We start from the raw sequence: 23140 nt of genomic DNA, 5'->3' as shown, positions 1-23140 counted from the left end.
CCTTGACCTGCATCTTATAATCACACCTTCAAGAAAATGTTCAATTCATTCATATAACCCTTTGTACAAAACTTCAATCACAACATGTTCCAATTATAAAACAAACGCGTTCTAAAGAGATGGTCAAGTTAGAAATTGAAGTTTTGAAGGGTTATATGAATCACATAGATGTTGAAGTATTCACACACAGCTGTCTAGGCTACAAACTCAATAAGATCAGAAGTTGAGCATTTGCAAACTCTATCAACGATGCTCACAGCCCTCCACACTAAAATATCATTTTTTTGCATATTTGCCAAACCACGAGTTTTGCCTTTGCACCTAACTCGGTGTGGCAGTTCAACAGAGTTCACCTGCAACACAAGCTTTGATCAAATGCACCGCATAAATTTTTTTACATCCAGGGACCCTTATTACGTCATTGACACCCTAGGGCCTACACTATCTCTACAGAAAAAGTATAGATAAAGATACATGGAGGAAACACACATGAAACTAATCAACCATATAATCTGAGCCATATATAAAGTATACAAATTCCTAGTATAAAAAATTGGAAACAAAATGGGACAAAGAGGTCACAAAATAGCAGACAGAAAGTGCCCTTCTTGACATGTAACTTTAAGGGGGCAATTTAAAAGAGTGCCTTGAGAGAAAAAGTATGGATAAGTTAAATTGGTAGTCCCCCAATTTCTCTACAAACCTTTGTGAGTCTCTTTCCAGATTGTAGGGCTAATTTAATCTCTATGGATAAGAAATCACATTGGGATGTGAATCAGTTTGAGAGGTTACAAATCAAATTTTTCAAGATAGGATCATTTACCTGGAATTGTACAATCACAAACTGGTAAATTAAAATAACATTCTTCAGATGGTAAGTTTTCTGAACTTGTTGAAAAATCTACATTTGTACTAAAAAAGAATCAAATCTTCAATAAATATCTCTTGAAGATCTTCTAGAAATCATAAGGATTATATAAACTTACTTGTTCAGACCAGGTTCAAATTCAAAGACATTATACTTTTTTTGACAATTCCATGAGACCATTGTTAATTCATCAACACTGAAACCATAGATGTTTTCAACATATGATGCATTTAGAATTTCTGTATAATGATGGTCTCCATTATCTTCTGCACGAAATATATTCATTATTCTGAAATTCAACAATTTGATCAGTTCTATATTCCATTTACTGATTTTTGAGTACCAAATTGATTGAAATTTGTTAAAATACAGGTCAAAGGTTGCAGAAAGGATACCTCTACCATCATCTTGGAATTATAGTGATTGAAAATATTCAAACAGCTCACATGTTATCAGGACCACAGTATGAGAGTCTTGTTGGATCATCACTTGCACCATTTGGCCCCATCTGATTGCAAGGTTCCTGGAGATCATACAAAATTCAAAAAAGAATCATATAAATGACTCTTGACTTTAAAAACTAAAACTTTACAATTTTACTTACATTTCCCCTTGCAATAAAAGCATTCTAAAAATCAAATAATATTAACCATAAGAAAGATAAAAAAAGAAATTTCAAAGAACTCTTTTGTAGATCAATTGATCAATAAGGGAGAAAAAAAATCCTAACCTGAATTCTCCATAATTTACATAAAGTTTTAGACATCAATAACCTGATGTAAGCTTTCTTTAATCTATCTTTTGAAATCAAATTGACACCGGTAAGTAAAGATCCATCTCTATTTAAACCAGCAAGTCCGTTTTGATGATTGATTGGTGAATGTATAAATTGATTGGTGATGTTATAAATCACACTTTCTATTATATCTTGAGTCTTTCCTAACATCCAGTTTAAATCACCTGTCTGATATTGTTGAACGGAAAGGAATTCATCTGATACTTCAGTAGGTCAAGATATATATGTTTTTTGATTATGTTTGAAAAGAAGATAAATTAGTTAGACTTTCCATCACTTACCCGAGTCCAACGATCAATACCATATCCTAGGTAAAGACAAATATTGACCCATTGTAAAGCAGATAAATGACACGAAACAGTCACTAAACCAACCCATGCTAATGAACCTGTTGATTCCCAAATCGAATTTGGAAGAGGACCTATTGAACTGAATAAACTTGAAGGAAATGAACTGATCCATGAAGCTGATAGACCAAAGAAACCTGCCTAGAAAAGATTGTCTCATTTGATCTTTTTATTGTGTGATTTTTCGATGGATTGTTTATCAGATCCATACTTACGAAATGTTTTGATAATCCAGATGAGTCGGGCTCGAAATCAATAAGCTGTTATAGGAGAAATGAAGCAGATTCAGTTATAATTGATTCTCGGTGTTCAAAGTGAAACTTGCCATCTTTGGTAAGAATCCTATAGATCCGTATCGTGTATTGTAGTGAGGTGTGGTTTGGTGGTAGCGCGTGTTATGATTCAGATGTTGCAAATTGAATCAGCACTTTTTATGAATGTACGCTCATAGGCCTCCTTCAAATTATTTCAGTCACTCAGAGAGAACTTTGTACCTCCCATGACATCAAACCTATAAAAAAAGACGACGTGAAAATCGTGAACACTTCATTCAGTGTCATTTCAATCTTTGAGTGGCAAACAGTACAAGCTTGAGTACGGTAAGTTCTACACTGATGTTTTTTGAGATGTGCTACATCTTGAGAAGAGTTAACTGACGCGCTTGAGGCAGCCTGGTATATGTTGTTCATCAGGACAGACCAATTTTGAGCTGCTACCAAAGCGTACCAATCTCGCCCTTTTACTCTTTCACATAACTTATATGGCAAATGAGAGTAAGCAAGGTCAGTGAATCAAATGTGGTTTTTACTGGAGCATTCCAGTCTTCTGATAATCAGGAAATCACTACATATCTAAATCCCTCACGCTTCATGTGGATCCAGTTTGGAATCAATTGGGTAGGAACATGATAACTCACTTGATGGGCATTGCAGATTTGACCAATACCACAAACAAAATCGCTAGCCCCGACTGAGGTGGCGTATTGCTTCGTATCCAGGATCCCGACAGAGTTTCATCAAAAGATGAAGAAGGTTTATGTTAGGCTGAGATTCAAATCTTGTGGTGAACTAAGACTACTCTGAACCACACGGTTTTACCTCCAAATCCATTGTGCTCCCGTCTGGATAATGATCAAGATATTCATTCATTCCTAGTTCTTGCCACAACTCCGAACTTAAAGGCTCTCTGACACAATTTTCGGCTTTGAAGATTTGATCTTCAGACACTGTTTCAGTGGATTTCATTGGCCTCGGGGAACTTGATTCCTTCTTGATTCCACCATCTGCCTGAGCAAGTGAACAGATACTGAACTCAATCCAAAAAAATACTTGAAGTAGTGCCAGTGGTAACAATGTTCCAAGGAAAAGTTGATAGATTGAAGTTCCACAAAACATATTGAGTTACGTTAGATTGATGAAAAAGGTTATCATCAGCTTCTCCTCCGCAAGGTCTGAATCATTCCACTAAAGGCCACCCAAGATTGTGAAGGTTTTGATCATGCGGGGACATTTTGCATTGCGATTATCGAGAAAATCACTTGTAACAGAACATTTCGAGTCTCTTTGGGGGAAATGAAAAGGAGATAGATCTGGCCTGATAGTATAACCGAAATCAAGATCGTCATGTTTCAAACTGCGCCTCTTATCTGCTTATCTTTTATCATCAGATGTTCACCCTAGAGTATGCCAGAAAAGATAATCCTGCAATCCCACCCGCAAATATACAATTTTGAAAATGCAGTTTTTGCATGATCTTTGTATGGGCAAAGAAACACGCACTTTGAAACATGGCAGACCAAAATATACAATCTACGCCTAACTACCCGTGAGATTTTTTACATGCTGTTGTTCATGAAAGATTTAAATACAATTGTGTAAATTTTCTTTTCCACCTTCCTTGTGCGTGAGCTCCAACCAATCTGAGCATTAATCATTAGCCGCTGGAAATCCGGGGTAGATTGTGCCATCTTATAAACAACTACATGTTCAGGGATCCAAGTGCTGGTTAATTTCATACCTTGTACATCATCTGCCTCACTGGGAGATGGACAAGTCATTCTTCAAGTTTTCAAGTTCTCTCCTCTTCGGGAGCACAGAACACCTAACACCATACAGCTATGGTACTAAGATGCTGACATCTCGTGCTTGGATTTTCCAATTTTCATGGCAGCAAGGAAGTTCAAAAAAATCTAAAGTCAGTTTCATGAGCCGTGGCCCAAATTTTTCGCCCTCGGACAAATTTGGAAGCAAATCTGGGCCATATATAGATTGTGAAGATGATTGTACAGGAGTCAGAAAAACTCGAAACTGTGCATCATGCGCACGTAGGGTTATAGGAGGTTATATAAGCAATTACTCCGAAGGTGTGCATCACAAAGTATGACAAACAAAACTATGCATAAATCAGTGCTTGTTGAGCTTACAGATGTGTTCAATCGAGCTTGGCAGCTAATGGCGCCTAATTATGGGATGCCTGCCACGCACTTGCCAGGAGGAGAAAGAAGAATAAACACTTGTGATATGGGAACGAATATAAGATTGATCCTGATTCCTGGGATGCATTCACAAGTGAATCCCGAATTGTGCAGAACATAATACATAACAACCATCGTCTCTACTTAACGCACTCCGAGTGCTTAGAATGCCCTTCTTAGGCATTTCGACTCCTTTTGGCATGGAGTGCAGGTGAACCCGCATTATTTGGACCTATCTGACTACATAGCACTGCGCTTTGACCGCCCCAAGTCGCAGAATAATATAATGCAAGAGAGATAAATATAAATATCTTGATCTGAAATGATATGATGCACACAGAAAGCATAGCCTCATGACGTTTCCCACTCCGATACACCCTCCGATAAGCCAAGGAGGCGCAGGGAGCTCACCGAGGCAAGTTTGAATGATCTCATTCAACCTCCTCTGTAAGATCGCATGTGGATTTTGAGTCGTCCAAGCATGATCCAGATCAGGGTCGACCGGAAGATTTTAGGATGAATAAACATCACATACCAATTTGATGAGTATTTGTCATCACTTGCCGTAACGGGTGACAGCTAAAACCCACTGGCCTCAATAAAGGCGCGAAAACAGGTGCAAACGCAACTCATTAATGGACATCAAGATAGCGGGGAATGATCAAGTGTGGGTTTCGATCCAGCGAAGGGGGTAGTCGAGGCCACCGCGGCTGTGTAAATATTATGACAGTCTGACTTGGTTGGGAATGGGTCAGAACTACCTATACAATTTCACTTACAAGTCATGAAAGGAATTCCATGTTGTGCTTAGGAGGATGTGGGGGCAGTCATGATACAGTGGCTATAGACACCCCAAGACATACCACAGACAACGATGTCTCGCTGGTAGAATCGAAACGAGATTTTTAGGCTCTTGGACAAAAAAAACAATCAGGAATATCTATTGCGCGAACGCAGAACGGTTTCAAGAGTGTCAAAAATATCATTCTCGATCGAGTACCGATTGAGGCTACATAGTCCACTCATTCCTAAACCACACCTAACAGTTGCTGAGTTTCGACGAACCAGGTTATGATTCTCAAATTCAGATTTTGATCACTCGTCCAGGGTCTAATTAGTCCCTTTACAGTTCACTAACAGAGTAGAAGCAATCATAGTCCAACTGAAGAGGTCCTTATGACGAGGTGAAAAATCACTTTGCTTCACCAAATTTTTTTTTTGTCGACCTTCCTTACATTTGAACGGACATCCACTCTTTCAACCTTGTGCTCATATAACCTTTTATATCGGATCCCTCGCCTCCAATAACACTGACAATCACCGTCATAACAATCAACTACTTGCGAGGATAAACTGTTTCACCATCGAGTAACCGTCTCCTGAAATCTTTTTGTTGTGCAATTTTGCTCCCTCGACGACCCAGGCTTGGATTCATTTACTTGGCACCACTTGGTCACTCTGTTTTTAACACGTGCTTCAAGTGAAATTCCGCATCCCAATCATCGCTGCACCTGGAAGAGTCAGTTGGCTGTTTGGATATTCAGGTGGTAACTGAGGCGGATATTGTTGCCCTCGTATGTGTTTCACATAACACCCAGGAGCGCATCAATTACAGAGAACTGTATAAAAATCATCACGAGCTCAGCTTTCGTGATCCCGACGCTGCTGTCAGATTAAGCTCTCTTGAATCTTTTTTGACCTCGACGATCAGATACCCCAAGGAGTTTCGCTTGTTTCGAGGTGAATTAGTGTGGACGAGGAAATGTCATCCCGATGGTCGCCCTCACTTGCTGACAATACTGGAATGAGTCAGGAAGAGTCGATGGTAAGTAAGATAAATCGTGTTATCTGAAATAATTTGTTTTGGCTGCTTCCTCCACTTCTATCGCTACATACCAATTCCACCTCAGCGGTGAACGCCTGATCTGACTGTGGAACAAACGTATCTCCCAAAATCCCTTTACATTTCCTTTTTCCCATTGGACTCTCTAGCAAAATTTATATGGACAATCCAGAGCATACGGTTTCCATTCATCTCCACCATCACCCAAGCATCATAATATGACTTCTTTAAGACCGAATAATCATGCATTCACAACCACTTCCAATCCACCCACTTCCACCACGTCAACCCACCTGTACTCGGCCAGGACACCCGGTGAAGGTGTAAGAGCTCGCATTTCAATCTTGATATGCTCCCCTGTGATTTCCATCCCTTTGAGATATTTTTGTAGCTGACCCGTCGTTTTTCCTGACAGTACCCTTTTCCCAGAACCTCGCGACCTAGACCAACATATCCGTCAAGTGTTGCGAATGTGACGCACTCAGCACTACCATTCATTGAACCTGTACTGGATCGATTGCCTCCCACACCCTCGCCACCGGTAATAGACATGGAGGTGTTCGGACAGTTATTGGCTATGGAAGATGATGATCTGAAAGGACACACTAATAGCAGATTCAGTTTTACGAAAGACCTGGTTGATGTGTATTTTGAAGATGCGCACTGCACCGTGGAGCAGATGGACTATGCTTTGTTAGTAATTTCCATAATACCATGTCAACTGAGCAGAGTAGAATTTTTGATCACCTTGATTGATCCACGTATGAACAGAGCTGTCTCTGATTACACAAAGCTTTCGCGACTGGCGCATTACCTGAGAGGCTCGGTAAGTCGACTGTGTCAGATTTCTGGAGATCATCGGGAACTCATAAAAAATTACCTAAAACGTTTTTTCCGTAGGCCGCCTCATTAGGTATTTGTCAGGTGGCAGCGACTTGTGAAGCGCTGGAGTTGGAAATCCTTCATCGGCCATCACAGGATTGCAACTCCCTACGGGACAAAGTTCAGGCTATCAAGCGAGGCCAGATAAGTGCACGGCATTGGTTCGATACTTTTTACAGTCAATGAGTGTATATCCCGGTAACACGACATCTAGCGGTTGCTCGTGAGTCCCGAGCTGCGATACTAAGATACTTGATATAACTTTTCTTAAATCCCATACTGATTTCTATCTCAGACACAGTCAGCTTCCCTAACGTACGGATCATATATTTTCGGAACAAATTGCGAGACATACACTAATGGGGCCCGTGATTCACGAGGATCGATAAACCATCTCTTCCGTCTATCCTTCTTTTTCCTGCCTTATCCAATCCGCTTCAACTCCTCGACTATCTCCAGTAATCCACAATTCTTTAAAATCACATCTCATCGTATCTGTTCATTTTTATCTATCACTCTTTGAATAATCAAGCCCCAAAGCTAGGTGCATATGGTTTCTTTTGGGGTAATCATTCGTCCTCTTTCAATCATAGCATCTTGAGCTTCTTTCTGAAGTTATATAAGTGAGCAAAATCACCTTCACTGTTCTTAGCTCTAAAACATGTATTGACTTTCTAATTTAATAATTTAAAAGATCCTAGCCAATTTTCTTCATAGATTTGTTTCATATTTGTCTCTTTTGTTTCTTCTTGCTTTTTCACATCTATAGTTTGGTCAAATAAGATTTATTTTTCTTGGAACTTATACTCAAAATTCTCCCTTGGTCTGATAACTTTGATTGAAAGTGAAAATTCCAGACAAGTAGATTCATCATTCTTGAATTTTCCTCTGATGTTATCTCATCCATCACAACAACCAATGCCTCTATATATGTATACATACTTGATATGATTGAAGATATTTGAACACTTGTAGGTGTCTTGGTCCCCTGTTCCATATCAGTTTCTCCACCTATCTTTAGTTTTGAATGTGTACATTGAATTGGACATGATCGATCTGTGGATAACTTGAGCCAGATATGTTTTCTGTTTTTTCCTGTTTTATATTGTAAGTACAATTGGAATGTGTAGCTAGAAGGTTTAAGCCACATGATTGTTGAAACACACCTGGATTTGTGCCCTTGAATCTTGATCCTGTGACAAAACAGAAATAAAAGGATGTAAAATGCTTTTTATCATACACATTGGATATGATACCTGAAAAATGACAGGAGTTGAAAGCAAATCACACTGAATCCCAATTCTTTGCAACTTCTACTTGAAAATACAGCAGACATATATTCCCAACTCACCTCCCACATTCAGATCCACCCACAAATACCAAACCATCAGACCATTGACATACATGCAGTCTGTGAAGAATGCAAGATGGCCTCTATTTGGCATCTCTGGTGGATGGTGTAGATACCCGACTTCTCCTATATCCGCTCTTATAAATCCGCTCCGGTGATGGTACTCGTCCCAACCGTTGGCACGAGTACCGTGGACCCAACACGATAAGTCCCCGTTAATTTACCATCTGTATCACTCTGACCCAACTCATAATCCATGTTTCATCATCGTCTTCATTCATTGAGAACACATCTAGGCCATCATATTCCGAAGACTTCACCTTTCTCAATCACCTCAAGGTCAACAACAAAAATGACAACTCACAATTCAGATCCATCATGCATCTTTTGCAAGATTATCAATGGTCAAATCCCTTCATTCAAATTAATCGATAATGAAACTACTTTTGCATTTCTTGATATAAATCCTATCAGTCATGGCCATGCTTTAGTAATACCAAAACGTAAAATTACTTGCTTTTGAAAAGAATTGTTCTTCTGGTATCTTGTTTTCTGACTTTTGTTCAGATTTGATCAATTTCAGATCATGGTGCTAAATTACATGATGTACCGGATGCGTGAGTTCTCTTGACATTTATACTCGAAAGTCGCCTTTCTATGAGAATTGCAGATTTCCGTCGATCACTCACTGTCATTTGTTCTGCGTTTATCAACCATTAGTGCCCTTAAAGACCTCCTTCCTGCTGCAAAAAGCATCGCAAAGGCAATGGATTTGATCGATTACAATGTCTTACAAAACAAGTCAGTTTATCCTCACAGTCACTCATCATTCGATCAGGATACTAATCTCAATGAACCTTTAGCGGTCGAATTGCTCATCAAGAAGTCGATCATGTCCATTTCCACAGTAAGCAAATCTCAAATTTGATGACCTATGCACCTCGTTTGCTCATTTATCTCATACCTGATTGACATCTCATTTCAGTTATCCCTAAGCCTGCGCCATCAGATGAATCTGGTTTAGTAATCGGTTGGCCAGCAAAATCACCCGATATGGGTCAACTTGGGGAATATGCAAAAACCATCAAAGAAAAAATTGATTCTGCAAATTGATTCGTGTAAATAGGTATTAAAAAATTTGGAAATCGGAGATTGCTGAGCAGTTTTGCTCGGGCACGTTTTCAATATGGCGCACAAGGGATAGTTAGAGCTACAAATTTTGTTCTACTGAGTGGACCAGCAGAATGCTTTGGCTACCTTAAATGACCAGCGAAGCACTTCACAGCAAAAGCACGGGTTCGGGGTTGTCTGGACACTTAGTCACCCAGGCGGTGAATTTCCTGAAGACAAAGTTTTACATGTTTGAGGCCAAAGTTTCAAGATTTCTAACACAAATTACAATAGATGAACATGAAAAAAGTTGCAAAGTGGCTCTTCAGCTGTCAAAATTGGTCTCCGTGGTGCAATGCGCCCTTTGATGAGATTGATAAACTCAAATTGGGTGATCAGGATTTAATTGTCTTTTTTGGTCACATTCAGGTATATTTCACTTTTCTTTCTCATCATGCAGAAGGTATTGGGTTCTCTGTGAATACTCATTTATATAAGAGTGTGCTCGTATCATTCCTGTTCTTTTCCCCATCAAACTCAAACCTTTTTGTTTTCTCATAATCAAGATTCCTTAGATTGTGGTTTCTTTGACAAACTCTTAGTCTTCCTTCTCAAGACTAATTTGTGATATGTTTCCTTCTCAGGAATATTACAAAAACTGTTTTTCTCCATTCACAGTTGAAGGTTTTGAGATCAATCACATGTGTCAACCTCCCATTTGCCAAAGAGTGGGAGCATGTAGTTGAGGTAACAACAAGCTTAACCAGGGTCCTTGAGCTGAACTTTAACTTGTAATCTTGGCAAAAACACAATATTTATGTTGTCTACTGGCCTGCTATCCATTGATCAAGAATGATGTTGTAAGATCGTTGTGCAGTGATGATGTAGCGTACATTGGTATAGCGCTCTGGAACACTCTGAAGTGCTATATGTTGCAGTACACACAGTGCTATACAGGGCCATAGGGTTAAATAATCAAAGGGGCTAGATGGAGCAAGCATTGGGATGCCATTTTTGATTGAACTCAGAGAGTGAAGTCTAGGCCATTGCCCCGGCCCTTCCCCCGCCCTCCTGAGCACCCCCGCAGCCCTCCCCTGCAGGATCCCCGCATGTCGGGAGTGCGACTTTGGATCCCGAAGCCCACCCCCGCATGTTTTGGCGGGAAGACGGGGGATGCAGGGGGTCCACCAAAAAAAAAATTAAAAAAATGAAAATGAAAAAAGACAAGGTGGATTTTTCAAAGGGCCCAAGGGGTGGTTAGCTTGCGACAGAGGAAATTTCCAACCCAAGTGGGTGGATCTTCTATTCCTATTGGTGCAAATTACTGACACCCAGAAGTTAGAACACGTGTTTGAGAGCACAAAAAAAGTTGCACATTCCTATTTAAGCAAGGAAGCACAGAGTCCCAAGGGTGTCTCAAGACTAGAACACACATTTGAGACTATTTAAGCAAGGGAGGGAGCAAAGAGTCCCAGCACAGAGTCCCAAGGGTGTCTCAAGACTAGAACACACGTTTGAGACTATTTAAGCAAGGGAGGGAGCAAAGAGTCCCAAAGACTCTTTGGGATTGAAGTATGATGGTATCAAGGAGTGTCTCAAGAATTGGGTGCTTGTGGATTGTGAAAAAAGTGGAAAAAATACTATAAAGCACAGTGACATTTTACTAGGCACTGGCAGGCCAGTGAGTCCCATTCACCTCAAAACAATCTCAAAACAATTTCAAAACAATTCCAAAAACAATATCACAACAATATCAGATTGACTTCCAATTCACTTTGAGTGGGGGATATGCATGACCTGCATATACTGGCAGCTCTGCATGAGGCTAGTTCAGTAGTACAGCTGAATATGAAAATTGATCTTCCAGAATCTTCCAATGGCTTCTTTTTAATTGATCTGTATGGTGGATTCCATTCTGAAAATATCTAATGCAGGAAAGCTTAAACTTGTGTGGTATTCTTTCATGGTCTTTATGGACTCCTATTTCCAACTCAATTACAAGCTATGTAACAGAAGTGTAGGTTCATGGAATGAAGGATGCACAATCCTCAACAACTCTGATGGACAGAGTTGCGGAAATCATAGCTCAACACCATAAGTTTTCCAAGTGTTTCTTTTTCTCTCATTTTGTGAAATCTAGAAAGATTCTGGAAGCATACCACAAGAAAACCAAAAATCTTTCAAACTATTTAGATCATTAAAACATACTGCACATGGGAGTAAAATTGAAACACGGGCCATAGACAATCACATGTTGTTCTCACAGGCTGCATCATACCATGTCAACCATACCAGGAGGCTCATGGCCATGGTCAGAGAGATATAGGCTGAAATCACCAGCCAGTTTGCCATGATAAATCAACAACAAAGCTGAATATAGAAAGTACTAAATATTTGATTGAGTTTTGAAAAACTTGACATCTCAACAAAGAAACCTTCATTGGCACAAGATATACATATCAAGATCAAAGGGATCTCTCAAGTTGGTTAAGGAGTCTTATTCTCAAGAGCTGTTGGTTTCTGTTTTACAGAAGTCTTTGGAATGGGCTGAGAAGGGTATTTGGTAATAAAAATTGTGTTGTATCTGACATATACTCAAACCTTCCAATTATTCTGACAAATTCATGTGTGGACATGCACCTAAAGTTCATTTAAGTTCAGTCTGGAAGGTTGTTTGGCTGTTATTCCAGGCCAAACATTGAGATCGGCTTGAGATTGGCTTGAAATAGTTTTTGAAATAGTTTTGAAATAGTTTTAATATTGTTTCTGTATTGTTTTGAGATTGGATTGAGATTGGATTGAGGTGATGGTACTCACTGGCCTGCCAGTGTCTAGTAAAATGTCACTGTGAAGAGAGGCGAATTACGTGAGTCTTTCTATCCAAACATCCCCATCCAAATATCTCCATCCAAATATCTAACTTTATAACTTTTCACATATTTCCAATGGCCAATGATTTAGCTGCTGGTCAAACTCAAGAGCCAGTCATCCGTGGTCCGGAGTTAAATAATAACCAGAGCCGCACACCCTCTATCAAGAGGAGTTGGGTTTGGACGCATTTCAACCCTTCTGCCTGCGGGAAGAAAGTTCAATGTACTGTGACTTTGAAGAGTGGGAAAGAATGTGGTGCACTCCTGGCAGCATTAAAGAGGTTCCCAGATGGGAATATGGGTGGTAGGGATCATATTCCCATTCTGCTACTGTTACACAGTTCCATGTATATTTCCTGAGCAACCATTGTGATATATGTAGTCAATATTTTGAAATGTGTGTCTCAAGCTGAACAAAGTTACAGCATGTATTTCACATGATTTGCTTATCTAGATGAGCAGATAACTGAGCGGACATGTATGTAGCTGATAGCTAAGGATTTACTCAGATGTTTGCACATATGTAGTGTATGCTTTATGGCTCAGATGTACAGTGCAAGATGATTTGATGCTCCATTCTTCTCTCAATTATATTCCCAGCCTAGGTCATGTTCCTACCAGGGAACCTATTTAATGCTGGCAGTGACTCCTGGCTCGTGATGCCCGTTCTAGCACCAAGGGCATGTCAGATCACTTGACCGCCAAACACAACCTTGGTGATCCCAACAAAAGGATCAAGTGTATGGGCATGATCAACAGGTTCTTAGCAACTGGGAAGGCTGCAAAATTGGTATGTATAGGATATATATTGCCAGGTTTTCCTCGATTTCTCCTTGATTCTAATGTATCCACTTTCAACCTCTTCTTTTGATGTCTTTAAGCCCTGCTTGACCACTGCATCTTTAAAGACTGCCATTGTATATTTCATTTGTAATTGTGATCTTTTGTTTGCAATGTTTGAAAAGAAATCTTTTACCACTCTACTCTGACTTTGTAACCAAGATACTACCTCAATGCTGGTCAAGGAAGATGGAATGGCTTGCCACTTGCAACATGTATTTCTATTTCATCAAGAACATCTCCAAAGTCATCCCCTCGCCAAAGCGCCGGCTGTTGCATACACGCTTGATGCTTGGATTTATGGCTATCACGGCTCACATGATCACACCAAAGTTTGAGAAGATAGATGTCCTTCTTTGTATCCCCCACCTCCAGGGTAAGTCCTTGAAAGCGAACCAGATCAAGTACAGGATTTCTGCTCACATTGATGGATAGCGGATCTATTCTTGGACACCATCTCGAATTATGGTGGTCTCAAGAACTTATTTGCCATTGCCACCGATAACGCTTCTTCAAACAAAACTATGGCGAAGGCGATTGAGGCAGCTTCAGGTGGGATTTTTAAGTCCAACAAGCAGCTTCTGGGATGCGTCGTCCGTGTCCTAAACCTTGCTGCTGTTGCAGGTCTCAAAGTACTCGGTCCCCTTGATGTTGACTCCAAAAACGATGAAGATGAACCTGCCAATCCAATGGCCATCAATGCTCTAGTTGACGCTCCTGACGGAGCACATGTTGATATGGCCTCTGTGTACAAACGAGTTCATGGCATTTCAAATTACACTTGTGCGAGCCCTCAGCGTCTGGAGTTGTTTCAGAACTTCATCCGACTCTTCCCGACTCCTAACTCACCAGCAACAGTGGCTCAATTGTTGATTCTTGGCGTTCAAACTCATTGGAATTTGACCTATGCTATGCTAGAGTGTGCCTTGTTACTCAGGTACGCCAACTTTCTCTTGTTTCCTACTTACTGCTTGTTCCTGACTTATTTCAATGTGTACAGGAGTGCTTGCAATCAGTTCTGTGCGACTCCCGAGGGTGAAAAGTTCAAGCTTTCCCCAATCAAATGGAAGCAACTTGGGATATTGATGAACTTCCTTAAACCTCTCAATGTTGCTACCAAATGTCTCTGTGCAACCGCGTACCCTACACTCAACAGAATCATTCCAGTCTATATTGTTGTGATAAATAAATTACAAGCTGTGTGTTATTTCACATTGTAACATCTCAATCATCCCGCGATATGCTGACTTTACGTTCCCCATAACCAGGTACACTACACATACGGCATTAGCCAGCTCGTCCCGGCTGCTAATGACATGATCAAAAAGCTTGAAACTTACCTTATTGCTGCCTTAAAGCAACCTGGTCCGGTCTGTTCAACCATTCTTGACCCTCGTGTCAAAATGGAATTTTACAAAAAGCATCAAGACTCTCTCAAACTTTATGGGCACTTGGCGGAATCTTTGAAAGTCGATTTCATACAAAATGCTCAGGCTTATGACACTTTTGCAACTCCCGACATCATCAGCATTGAGTCACCAGCTGTCCAACCCTCTGCATCACTCGACAATGATCTTTTTGGGATACCATCTGTCACCGACAAAGGGTCATTGGTAACAAACAAAATAACTCATTACCTTCTTGAGCCGCTTGAGCACAAGGACAACGACATACTTGCATACTGGAAGGGCTGGGTCAAAACCTACCCTGCTTTGTCTGCAATGGCGATTGCATACCTGGCAATCCCAGCGACCAGCTGCCCTTCCAAGCATGTTTTCTCTGAAGGGCGTGTTGTCCTGCGTTATTCAAGATCTTCACTCAATCCTGATACTGTCGAGCGGCTTCTTTGTGTTAAAGAGTGGTACCATGCATTTGTTCCAGCTTATTTTGATGGGCTTGATGATTAGATTCTCATCAGAATGATACATACATACATGTGACCTTCACCAATTGAAATGAAAAGTCTGAATTTTCACTGCTCAGCATGGCTCCAAGTCCCCCTGAGCACTACTCCCTTGCCTATTTCCCACCTAACCTCTGCCTTTATCACATGCTCTTAAAGTACGGGGAGCTCGGGGAACTGGGTTCGCTCCCGCATCTTGGCCCAAGAATTCCCCGCCGTGCATTTCTTGCCAAAACATGTCCCAATTCCCACCCTTGCGGGGGCGGGGTCCGGGGCCGGGGCAAAGGCCTAGTGAAGTCCAAAGACAACTTTTATGGTATACAAATATTGTTCTGGAAATTTCCAAAAGATTTTTCCCAGAATGTCAGAAAGAAAAATTATAATGGTATCTGACATTCTGGTGTTCTGGAAGTTTGAACCCACCAGCCGTCCAGAATACCAGAATCCTGAGTAGATGACTGTAACACCAAGTGGAACCTTGTTCACAGAAATATAGTTTTTCCAGAACACCAGAAGAGTTTTGGCGTTCTGGGAAAAACCTTCTGGAAATCTCCAGAACAATATTTGTATACCATATTTCAAGGAGGCAGGAGAGGACCCCGGAAAGCTCCAGGTGAACTATCCGGCGTAAAATGAATGGATTGAGGGTTGAAAAAAAGGCCAACGTACCAACGAAAAAGGTATTTTTTGGGGGTTTTTCAAGCCAAAATCAGATTTTTGGAATTCAGACCTACCGACGTGACAGGTATGGATTTCTCCTGAGCCAAAAAAAAAGCCCAAAAACACTGTCTTATGGACGTACGTACCGACCAAAAACAAATGGATTGGTCTCCTGGGAGATTTTTAGCGATTTTTGCTCTTTAAACCTACCGACGTAACCGGGATTGTTCAAGCTCGATTTTCGGGTTTTTACCGCGTCACGGGGTATTGAAAAGGTCAATTGGGGTGGTTTTAGGTCGGATACTTTCCCTGGAGCTTTCCGGGGTCCTGGCAGGAGGTCTCATTCGAGAGGAAATCTTGAGGAAAAACCAATAAGACAATCATACTTGTTTTCTTTATCTATCTTTCTTTATCTATCTTTCTTTATCAATCTCTTTATAATCTATACTACCCTTTATTTTCACTTTTCTTCACTTTATTTTTCTTTCTTTCTGATCTTCATCTGTTTATATTTTGATACTTTCTTGAATTACACTTTCATGATTCTTCTCTTTCTTTATTGTCTCTTTTCTTCAATTACAATTTATTATGCATCCTTCTTTAACAATTGAATGAGGATCAAACTTGAGGCTGAGCATGTGACGGTTACAGGAGGCATTGATGCATTAGCAGTGCACTAGCATTTTGAATTAGCATCAATTAACGGGGAATGGCAATGAGAGATCATGTGGAATACATTTTCGAATATTCAAAGTGTAACTAGTACGATACAAAAGGGACCAACAAACTAACAAAAAGAGAAACCGAATTAAAAGAAAAGAACCCTTCAAATCGAAAATCGAAATCAAAAAAAGAGAGCATTGGTCAGTTTAAAGTGTTACTTATCGATCAAAAAGGGAAAATGTTAATATTAAGAAAATTCAAAAAGAATAGTTCAGAGTAGATAAGGAAAATTATTGTTTCTACAACCTCACTTTAACCCAAAGGTAAGGTAAGTCTATAGCTCAGGTCTGTGATAAATTTTGACTCATCATATGTATGAAAGTAAGGTGAATTGAAGTGAAAGCAGAAGGAATGTAAAGAGTGCTTACGTTGAAGTCGAGTGAGGATAAAATCCGGTTCGGTTTTGAGGGATAAGAAAGAATTTCATGATGATGCTTGATGATCGTTGGTAGGGAGCAAGGCGAGGAAAGAGGAATCGAGGTTTATAAGAGTCAAATTTTCATCGGCCAAACAGTGGGAGCACTAACTGTAACGCCGCAGTCCCTTCGTTAAAGCTCTTAACCTAAATTTCAACTTGAGAAAAACTGATTTAACAGATAAAGTAAACCTAAGGCCTTATACCTTAGAACGAGTCAGAACATACGAAAGCTTTGTTCCTATTCGATTCTTTCTCTCAAGCGATCTTGAGAATGATCTTGGTGTATTTAAGATTCAAGTAGGATGAATTGATAGGCTTTGTTGGATTAAACCATGCATCAGAGTCTCATTTTCTTCAGTTTTAGCTCTTGTTTGTTCTTGTTCAAAAAGTTAAAGATGGGCAGTGAATAAATATTAACAGACTTGAAGCTATATGTCCAAATGATCAAATCAAGGAAATCAGTCAAAGTAATTTGCAGCTAACCCCAAGGTAAAATAAAATCCGAAGAATACCGCGGTCATGAAATTGGTAAAGCTACAATTTTGACGTTACAGAATTGAAATTACAATGAGAAACAAACAGAGCGTTCTAAGAATGTAGATTAAATCATATGAATTTGATGTACAAGGCAGATGCTAGTTTTCCACAACGAATAATACGAGTAGAACAAACACTAATGATACAGCCCTTTGCATAATTGATGACTTTGAAGAAAAAAAACCTCGAGTTTTCAAATAAAAAACCTTGAGTTTTGTCAAAAAGCTGCTGAGTTTTTCAAAAAGTCAGTGAGTTTTTTTTGGAAACCTGGCTGAGTAAGTCTAAAAGAGAAAGAGCTCGCTCAGTTTTTGAGAAACTCAATGAGTTTTTGAAAAAAAACTGAAAAAAACTCGCAGGTTTTTTTGAAAACTCAAGCGTTTTCTCTTTTTCCAAAGTCATCAATTCTGCAAAGGGCTGTACATATTTATAATTGAAGGGGTTGGGAAATGAGTGATAATGACAATAGATAGAATGTTGTGAAGATGTAGAGTAAAACAAATGATAATAGTACAACCTAAGGTGCACGAATATTTCACAGACCGAGAATGCGAGTAAGATAGACACTAATGATACACATTTACAATTATAGGGGTTGGGAAATGAGTGATGAAGATAGATTGTTGAGAAAATGCAGCGTAAAACAAACAATAACAATCTACAAGGTACGTGAGCATTTGATAGAGACAGAATGCAAGTAAGATCAACACTAATGGTACAGGGATTCGTGAAATGAATGATGATAGACTCAAAGTGTTGAGAGAATATAGATCAAAAAAAGGTGATGATAATATACAAAGCCCATAACAATTTTAAAAGAAAGATGAATGCGAGTAAGATGAAAACTAATGATACATGATGACCAATAAATGCTGATGAAGAGACGAATACTGTGAATTTAGAGAATGACATATAGGAAAAGATATCAAGTAAGTATAAAACATTGACTATACCTCATTCCACTTGATGAAGAAATAGTTAAGATCACTTACAATACAATCCATTATATCATTAAGTGGATTTAAAAACTCGAAAAAGAACAAAAACAAAAACCCAAGACTTGATGCGTGAAAGTATCCGATGAAAAATCAAAGCAAAACCAAAAGACCTGAGTTAAACATTCAAGAATGTCAACCACTTTAAAACCTGAGAAAGAGATAAGATGAATAAAGCTAACTATCATGATTGACGTCGTGAAGGCCAACCCATCCAATATTCTGGTCTACGTAAAATAGAATGAGATCCGATTTGAGGTTTAGAAATGATTTGAGTACCATCTGACCAAAAAGTTTGAATCTCAATGACCGTTGAATCACCCGTAAAGAAATGAACAGGTGTACGTTTGACGATTGTACGAATTGGAGATTTACTTTCTACTGCTTTAACATTCAAATCATCTTCTTCATCATTATCAAAATCTGAATCTGAATCTGAATCATTAAACCATGGTTGTAAGGTAATAGGTTGATAATTTAAATTTTTATGTTTATTTGAAGGATGAGGATGATTTTTAGGACGAGGTTTTTGAAGTTTTTTAGGTCGATGAGTCGGAGGATTAAGAAGAGGTAAAGTAGGTTTTTTTAATACAGAAGAGAAACGAGAAACGAATGAAGTGAATTGCTGATGAGGTTTGATTAAAGAATGTTTTAAAGTAGGTAACAAATCAGGTGAAGTGAATCTACGTATAAGTGGTGGAGGTGGTGGAGGTGGTGGTGGAGATGATGAAGAAGGTAAGATTGGAAAGTAAGAGTTTGATGATGGATTGAATGAATTTAAATTAGAAATCTCATGATAATGTGGTGGTGATTGGATAGAAGGAGTTGAAGGTTGAGTATTAGAGATCACCATTTTGAATATTTATCTCTAATCACTTATTGAGAAATTAGTCCGACAGTCAACTCTTTAGGATGATGGGATTCTTAAACGAAAGCTTTTTACTTTCACTTGGTTCTTTAAATCGATTTCCATCAAATTCAATCCACCATGATATCTAACAGGTTAACTGATCGATCGAATGCTGAGTAACCCAATCCAATCCATGGTGATTGATCTTGTGATGACTGACTGAGATCGGTTTGAGTGATCTTTCTATGATCCTCAAATTCAATCAGGCTTAGTTTCGATCAATCAATCTGATTCCATTCTTCACCACTTCACCAAATGGGTTTCTTCCGAATCAACAATTGACGTCATAGACTGCTTCAGCTTCTTACTAACCTTTCAACACTTCAATCATCAACTGTAACTTCCACATGCTTATTTACCAGTCATGATGGACAAATGCTTTTCAGCTGCGATCTTCTTATGACCATCACGTTCCTCACCATCTTATGATGATCCAAACTCCACATGAAACTGATTTGATCATTGAAATTGCAACTTCTTTCATCCTTCATGAATGAATGATGGGTAAGAGGCGTGATGAGTATGCAAACGAATTTAGCTTCATGATCCAAGGTAGAATTCGCATAAATCACTCACCTCTTTTTAAATCACTTGATGGAAATTGATGATTGGCTTTCAAGTCTTTGTAGTTATCAATCTTCAGTCATCCAGTTCAAGATAACAAATTCATCAATGTCCTTTACTTATGGATCGTAATCTCAAGGAGCTGACCTCTTTAAGCCACATGTAGATATCTGATCTCTTCCTTGATATCAGCTAAACGTAAATGGAAATCTTCTAGAGGACAACGTTGACTTTCTGAGTATAGTTTTCTTAAAGATAGCTCAGTTAAAGTTTCAAAATCATTCTACGTATTATTTTGGGGTCCGATGAAATACACACTGTATCTCAAAGAGATCACTGTTCTCAAATCATCCTCGGTTCGTGATCAGTCACCACAGCCAAAAAATCTGTGTAAAGTGGCAGACAAACTCGATTTCCCACATGAGACACCTGATTCAACTTACCAGATTGGTTAACCCATGGAGTTGATGAATAAATTGGTGACCAGAAAAACCCAGTGAGATACCTCACTTCCTTGTGCATATTTCTTAAACCTTCATAATCAAAGCTGCTTGTATCATAGACTGCTTTCAAGTCAGAATATGATGGATAGTTTTCCTATACCAAGTCAATTTTGTTTTGAAACGCTCATCATAAAGCAAGTAAAAACTCGTATCTCTGAAGCCTCGCGTGATGGGATAATCCATTGGAGAATGCCATGTAGGGATATACTCTCTTGTGTTGCAAACTTGTACCACAGGCAAACTTAACATAAGTCCCTATGGATGGATGGTTAGGTCCATCCATAGGGACTTATGTTAAGTTTGTACCACAGGGTTCTTTTTGAACTTGACTCCGGTTTAGCGTGTCAAGTATCAACACAATCTCAACAGCTTTTGGAACGCTCTTATTTTCAACACTTTGGGACTTCGCCCAAGGCTGCAGACGTGAGATGCTTTGGCTTGAGGTTCAAGTTACTCCTGCGCGATCTGGGACACTAGAAATTTTCATCTCTTTGAGACAATAACTTCATGCATAATACGATGACACCTAGATGATCCAAAATGAACTCACGCAAAAACAAAACAATGAAAAGATCACAAACACATTGATTGGAGGCCATTGACTTAAAGAGATTGATATCCAAAGACAAACACAAGAAAGGATGATTGAAGTACAAAAGGTTTTTGTACTATGTGTAAAACAAGATCCTTTCAAATGAAAAACAGAAAACAAACAAAAACAAGATCATAACATAAACAAACACATCAACAAACGCACTTCAAAAAACGTGTACGAAACGTGAGAGAGATCCTATATCCTTCTTGACTAACTTAATTCCTTCCTTAAATTCCTTAATTTCTTCAAACTGTAAAAATTTTCTTTCTTCCGTTTACAAAAATAAAATCGTAAGGAAAAAAATATATATATAGAAAAAAAGAGTTGAATAGAAACATGTTTTTACAGATGTATATTGATAGATGAAGAAAAAGAAAAGAAAAGATGAAAGACTCGACCGAAACACATGAATTTGGAAATCAAAGCAAAAAAAAAGACGCATCATGATCATCAGATCATCTTTGATTTAGCAGGTGTACTCCGACGATGAGCTTTACTTTTATCATCAATCAGACTTGCATCTTTACAGGCTTTTCGAGCTGCTTTACTTTTACTTGGCTTTGGCTTGATGAGCCTTAGAGAAGCAGTATCACCACGAAGAAAGTTTGGATGAGAGAATCCTGAATAAGCACAAGCTGGTGAAGGGTTCGTGTTGTTATCTATTGTGTCAAGAAGTTTGATAGTTGGTAGTCTGGTGAAGTTATAGAGCTACAGTGTAAAATGTCAGCGTAGGTCTGATTGAGGTATTTTTTGTAGACGAAGATAAGCTTGAAGACTCACATTCAACTGCCTGATGAAGGAGGAGACATTGCTATGACGAAAGAACCTTGGCAAGATAACCGAAGAGAATTCAACATTGGCTGCGTGGAGAAATGTCGCGTCAGATATTAGAATGTAGAGAATGCACCACTTTGATAAAGAATGCTCACCGTGTGCCAAGACGAATGCATCACCGGCGGCATTCCACCTCTACGTAAAGGAGTGGATGGTTAGTGAGGTTTATGAATACTCTTAAATTGAATTCAGACGTACAATGTAAGGATGGTAATCATCGTGTGAACAAAGATGGTAAAGCTTGCTGATGAAAGCCTGCATAACCGTACATCATGTCAGAGAGGAAGAACTTGAAGATAACAGTTCAGGTACTCACAGTACTCGCGGCTGGAGGACCAGACTCTTTGACTTCAGCTGCCTCGCTTGCCAACTGGAGCTGCTGTATGCCATCAGAAACATCAGAGACTTCATTCTTAGGTTGAACCGGAGACATGATACGCGAGGGCCCAGAAGTCGAGTCTCCTCGTGAATGATTAGAGATAGGAACTAGCTCATTATGAGGTGACAAGGGCGTAGATCGGCGCGCATTGGAATGATGTTGATGAGTCTTGGAAATGTATGGTAGTCCGGGACAGCTTTGGACAGGTTGCATGTTAGGACTGTTCGGTAGGTAACCAACATGTTCTGGTCTCGTGTAAATATGGTTTGTAGAATAGTTCAAGTTTGGTGAATACTGTTGATGAGAGATGGGTATAGGGGAGAAAGGATACTGATGGGAGTGATTGATTCCATTTTCGATTGGAGCAGTGGAGTGTAAGAGGCTCGAGTGGCCACCCACAGAACGTGGAATTGAATGATTTGTTGGATGTGAAAGAGCGGATTGTTGAGATTGAATGTTGAGATCGACATTGAGAGGGGGTTGATTCCCATTATTTCCTTCGTTATAATCGTACGAATGCTGCTGAGGTCAAGATGATTTAGAATGAAAGATGATGCGTTAGCGATGCGCCGGACTAGAAGGGTGAAATTAAATGTGATGAATATATACGCACAGATAAGACGGGAAGACCACTGAGATGAGTATATTAGGATGTGATCAAAGGTTATAGGTGATTTAGTTAGTTAGCTCTCCATTAGGCAAATAATCTCTAGCGAGATCTATTGTGTCGCTTAACACAATG

At 39.4% G+C, this 23140-nt stretch overlaps 5 protein-coding genes across 5 annotated transcripts; 2 read left to right on the top strand and 3 right to left on the bottom strand.

Moving 5' to 3' along the window:
- Positions 1-815: 815 nt before the first annotated feature.
- Positions 816-4067, bottom strand: MELLADRAFT_111129 (uncharacterized protein; the record flags this gene model as incomplete). Its single annotated transcript, XM_007415337.1, has 11 exons — positions 816-912; positions 987-1157; positions 1315-1391; positions 1473-1496; positions 1599-1832; positions 1946-2152; positions 2227-2271; positions 2669-2723; positions 2928-2996; positions 3089-3316; positions 3850-4067. The coding sequence occupies 11 exons, from the start codon at positions 4065-4067 to the stop codon at positions 816-818; spliced, it is 1425 nt and encodes a 474-aa protein (XP_007415399.1).
- A 2478-nt stretch (positions 4068-6545) lies between these two features.
- Positions 6546-7395, top strand: MELLADRAFT_92600 (uncharacterized protein; the record flags this gene model as incomplete). Its single annotated transcript, XM_007415364.1, has 3 exons — positions 6546-6650; positions 6743-7153; positions 7228-7395. The coding sequence occupies 3 exons, from the start codon at positions 6546-6548 to the stop codon at positions 7393-7395; spliced, it is 684 nt and encodes a 227-aa protein (XP_007415426.1).
- Positions 7396-8823: 1428 nt separating this feature from the next.
- Positions 8824-9743, top strand: MELLADRAFT_57429 (uncharacterized protein; the record flags this gene model as incomplete). Its single annotated transcript, XM_007415365.1, has 5 exons — positions 8824-9063; positions 9144-9177; positions 9281-9361; positions 9424-9467; positions 9546-9743. 5 exons carry the CDS (start codon positions 8913-8915, stop codon positions 9671-9673), a joined length of 438 nt encoding a protein of 145 aa, XP_007415427.1.
- A 9054-nt stretch (positions 9744-18797) lies between these two features.
- Positions 18798-19466, bottom strand: MELLADRAFT_111126 (uncharacterized protein; the record flags this gene model as incomplete). The annotated part of the gene is made up of 1 exon (XM_007415336.1): positions 18798-19466. One exon carries the CDS (start codon positions 19464-19466, stop codon positions 18798-18800), a length of 669 nt encoding a protein of 222 aa, XP_007415398.1.
- A 2169-nt stretch (positions 19467-21635) lies between these two features.
- MELLADRAFT_67186 (uncharacterized protein) lies at positions 21636-22611 on the bottom strand (the record flags this gene model as incomplete). The annotated part of the gene is made up of 5 exons (XM_007415335.1): positions 21636-21893; positions 21966-22045; positions 22115-22154; positions 22218-22274; positions 22336-22611. The coding sequence occupies 5 exons, from the start codon at positions 22609-22611 to the stop codon at positions 21636-21638; spliced, it is 711 nt and encodes a 236-aa protein (XP_007415397.1).
- Between the last annotated feature and the right edge of the window lie 529 nt (positions 22612-23140).

Source organism: Melampsora larici-populina, assembly GCF_000204055.1.
Source record: "Melampsora larici-populina 98AG31 unplaced genomic scaffold MELLAscaffold_50, whole genome shotgun sequence".
Lineage (NCBI taxonomy): Eukaryota > Fungi > Basidiomycota > Pucciniomycetes > Pucciniales > Melampsoraceae > Melampsora > Melampsora laricis-populina.
The sequence above is the reverse complement of the archived record's forward strand: the minus strand, read 5'-3'. Positions and strand labels throughout refer to the sequence as shown.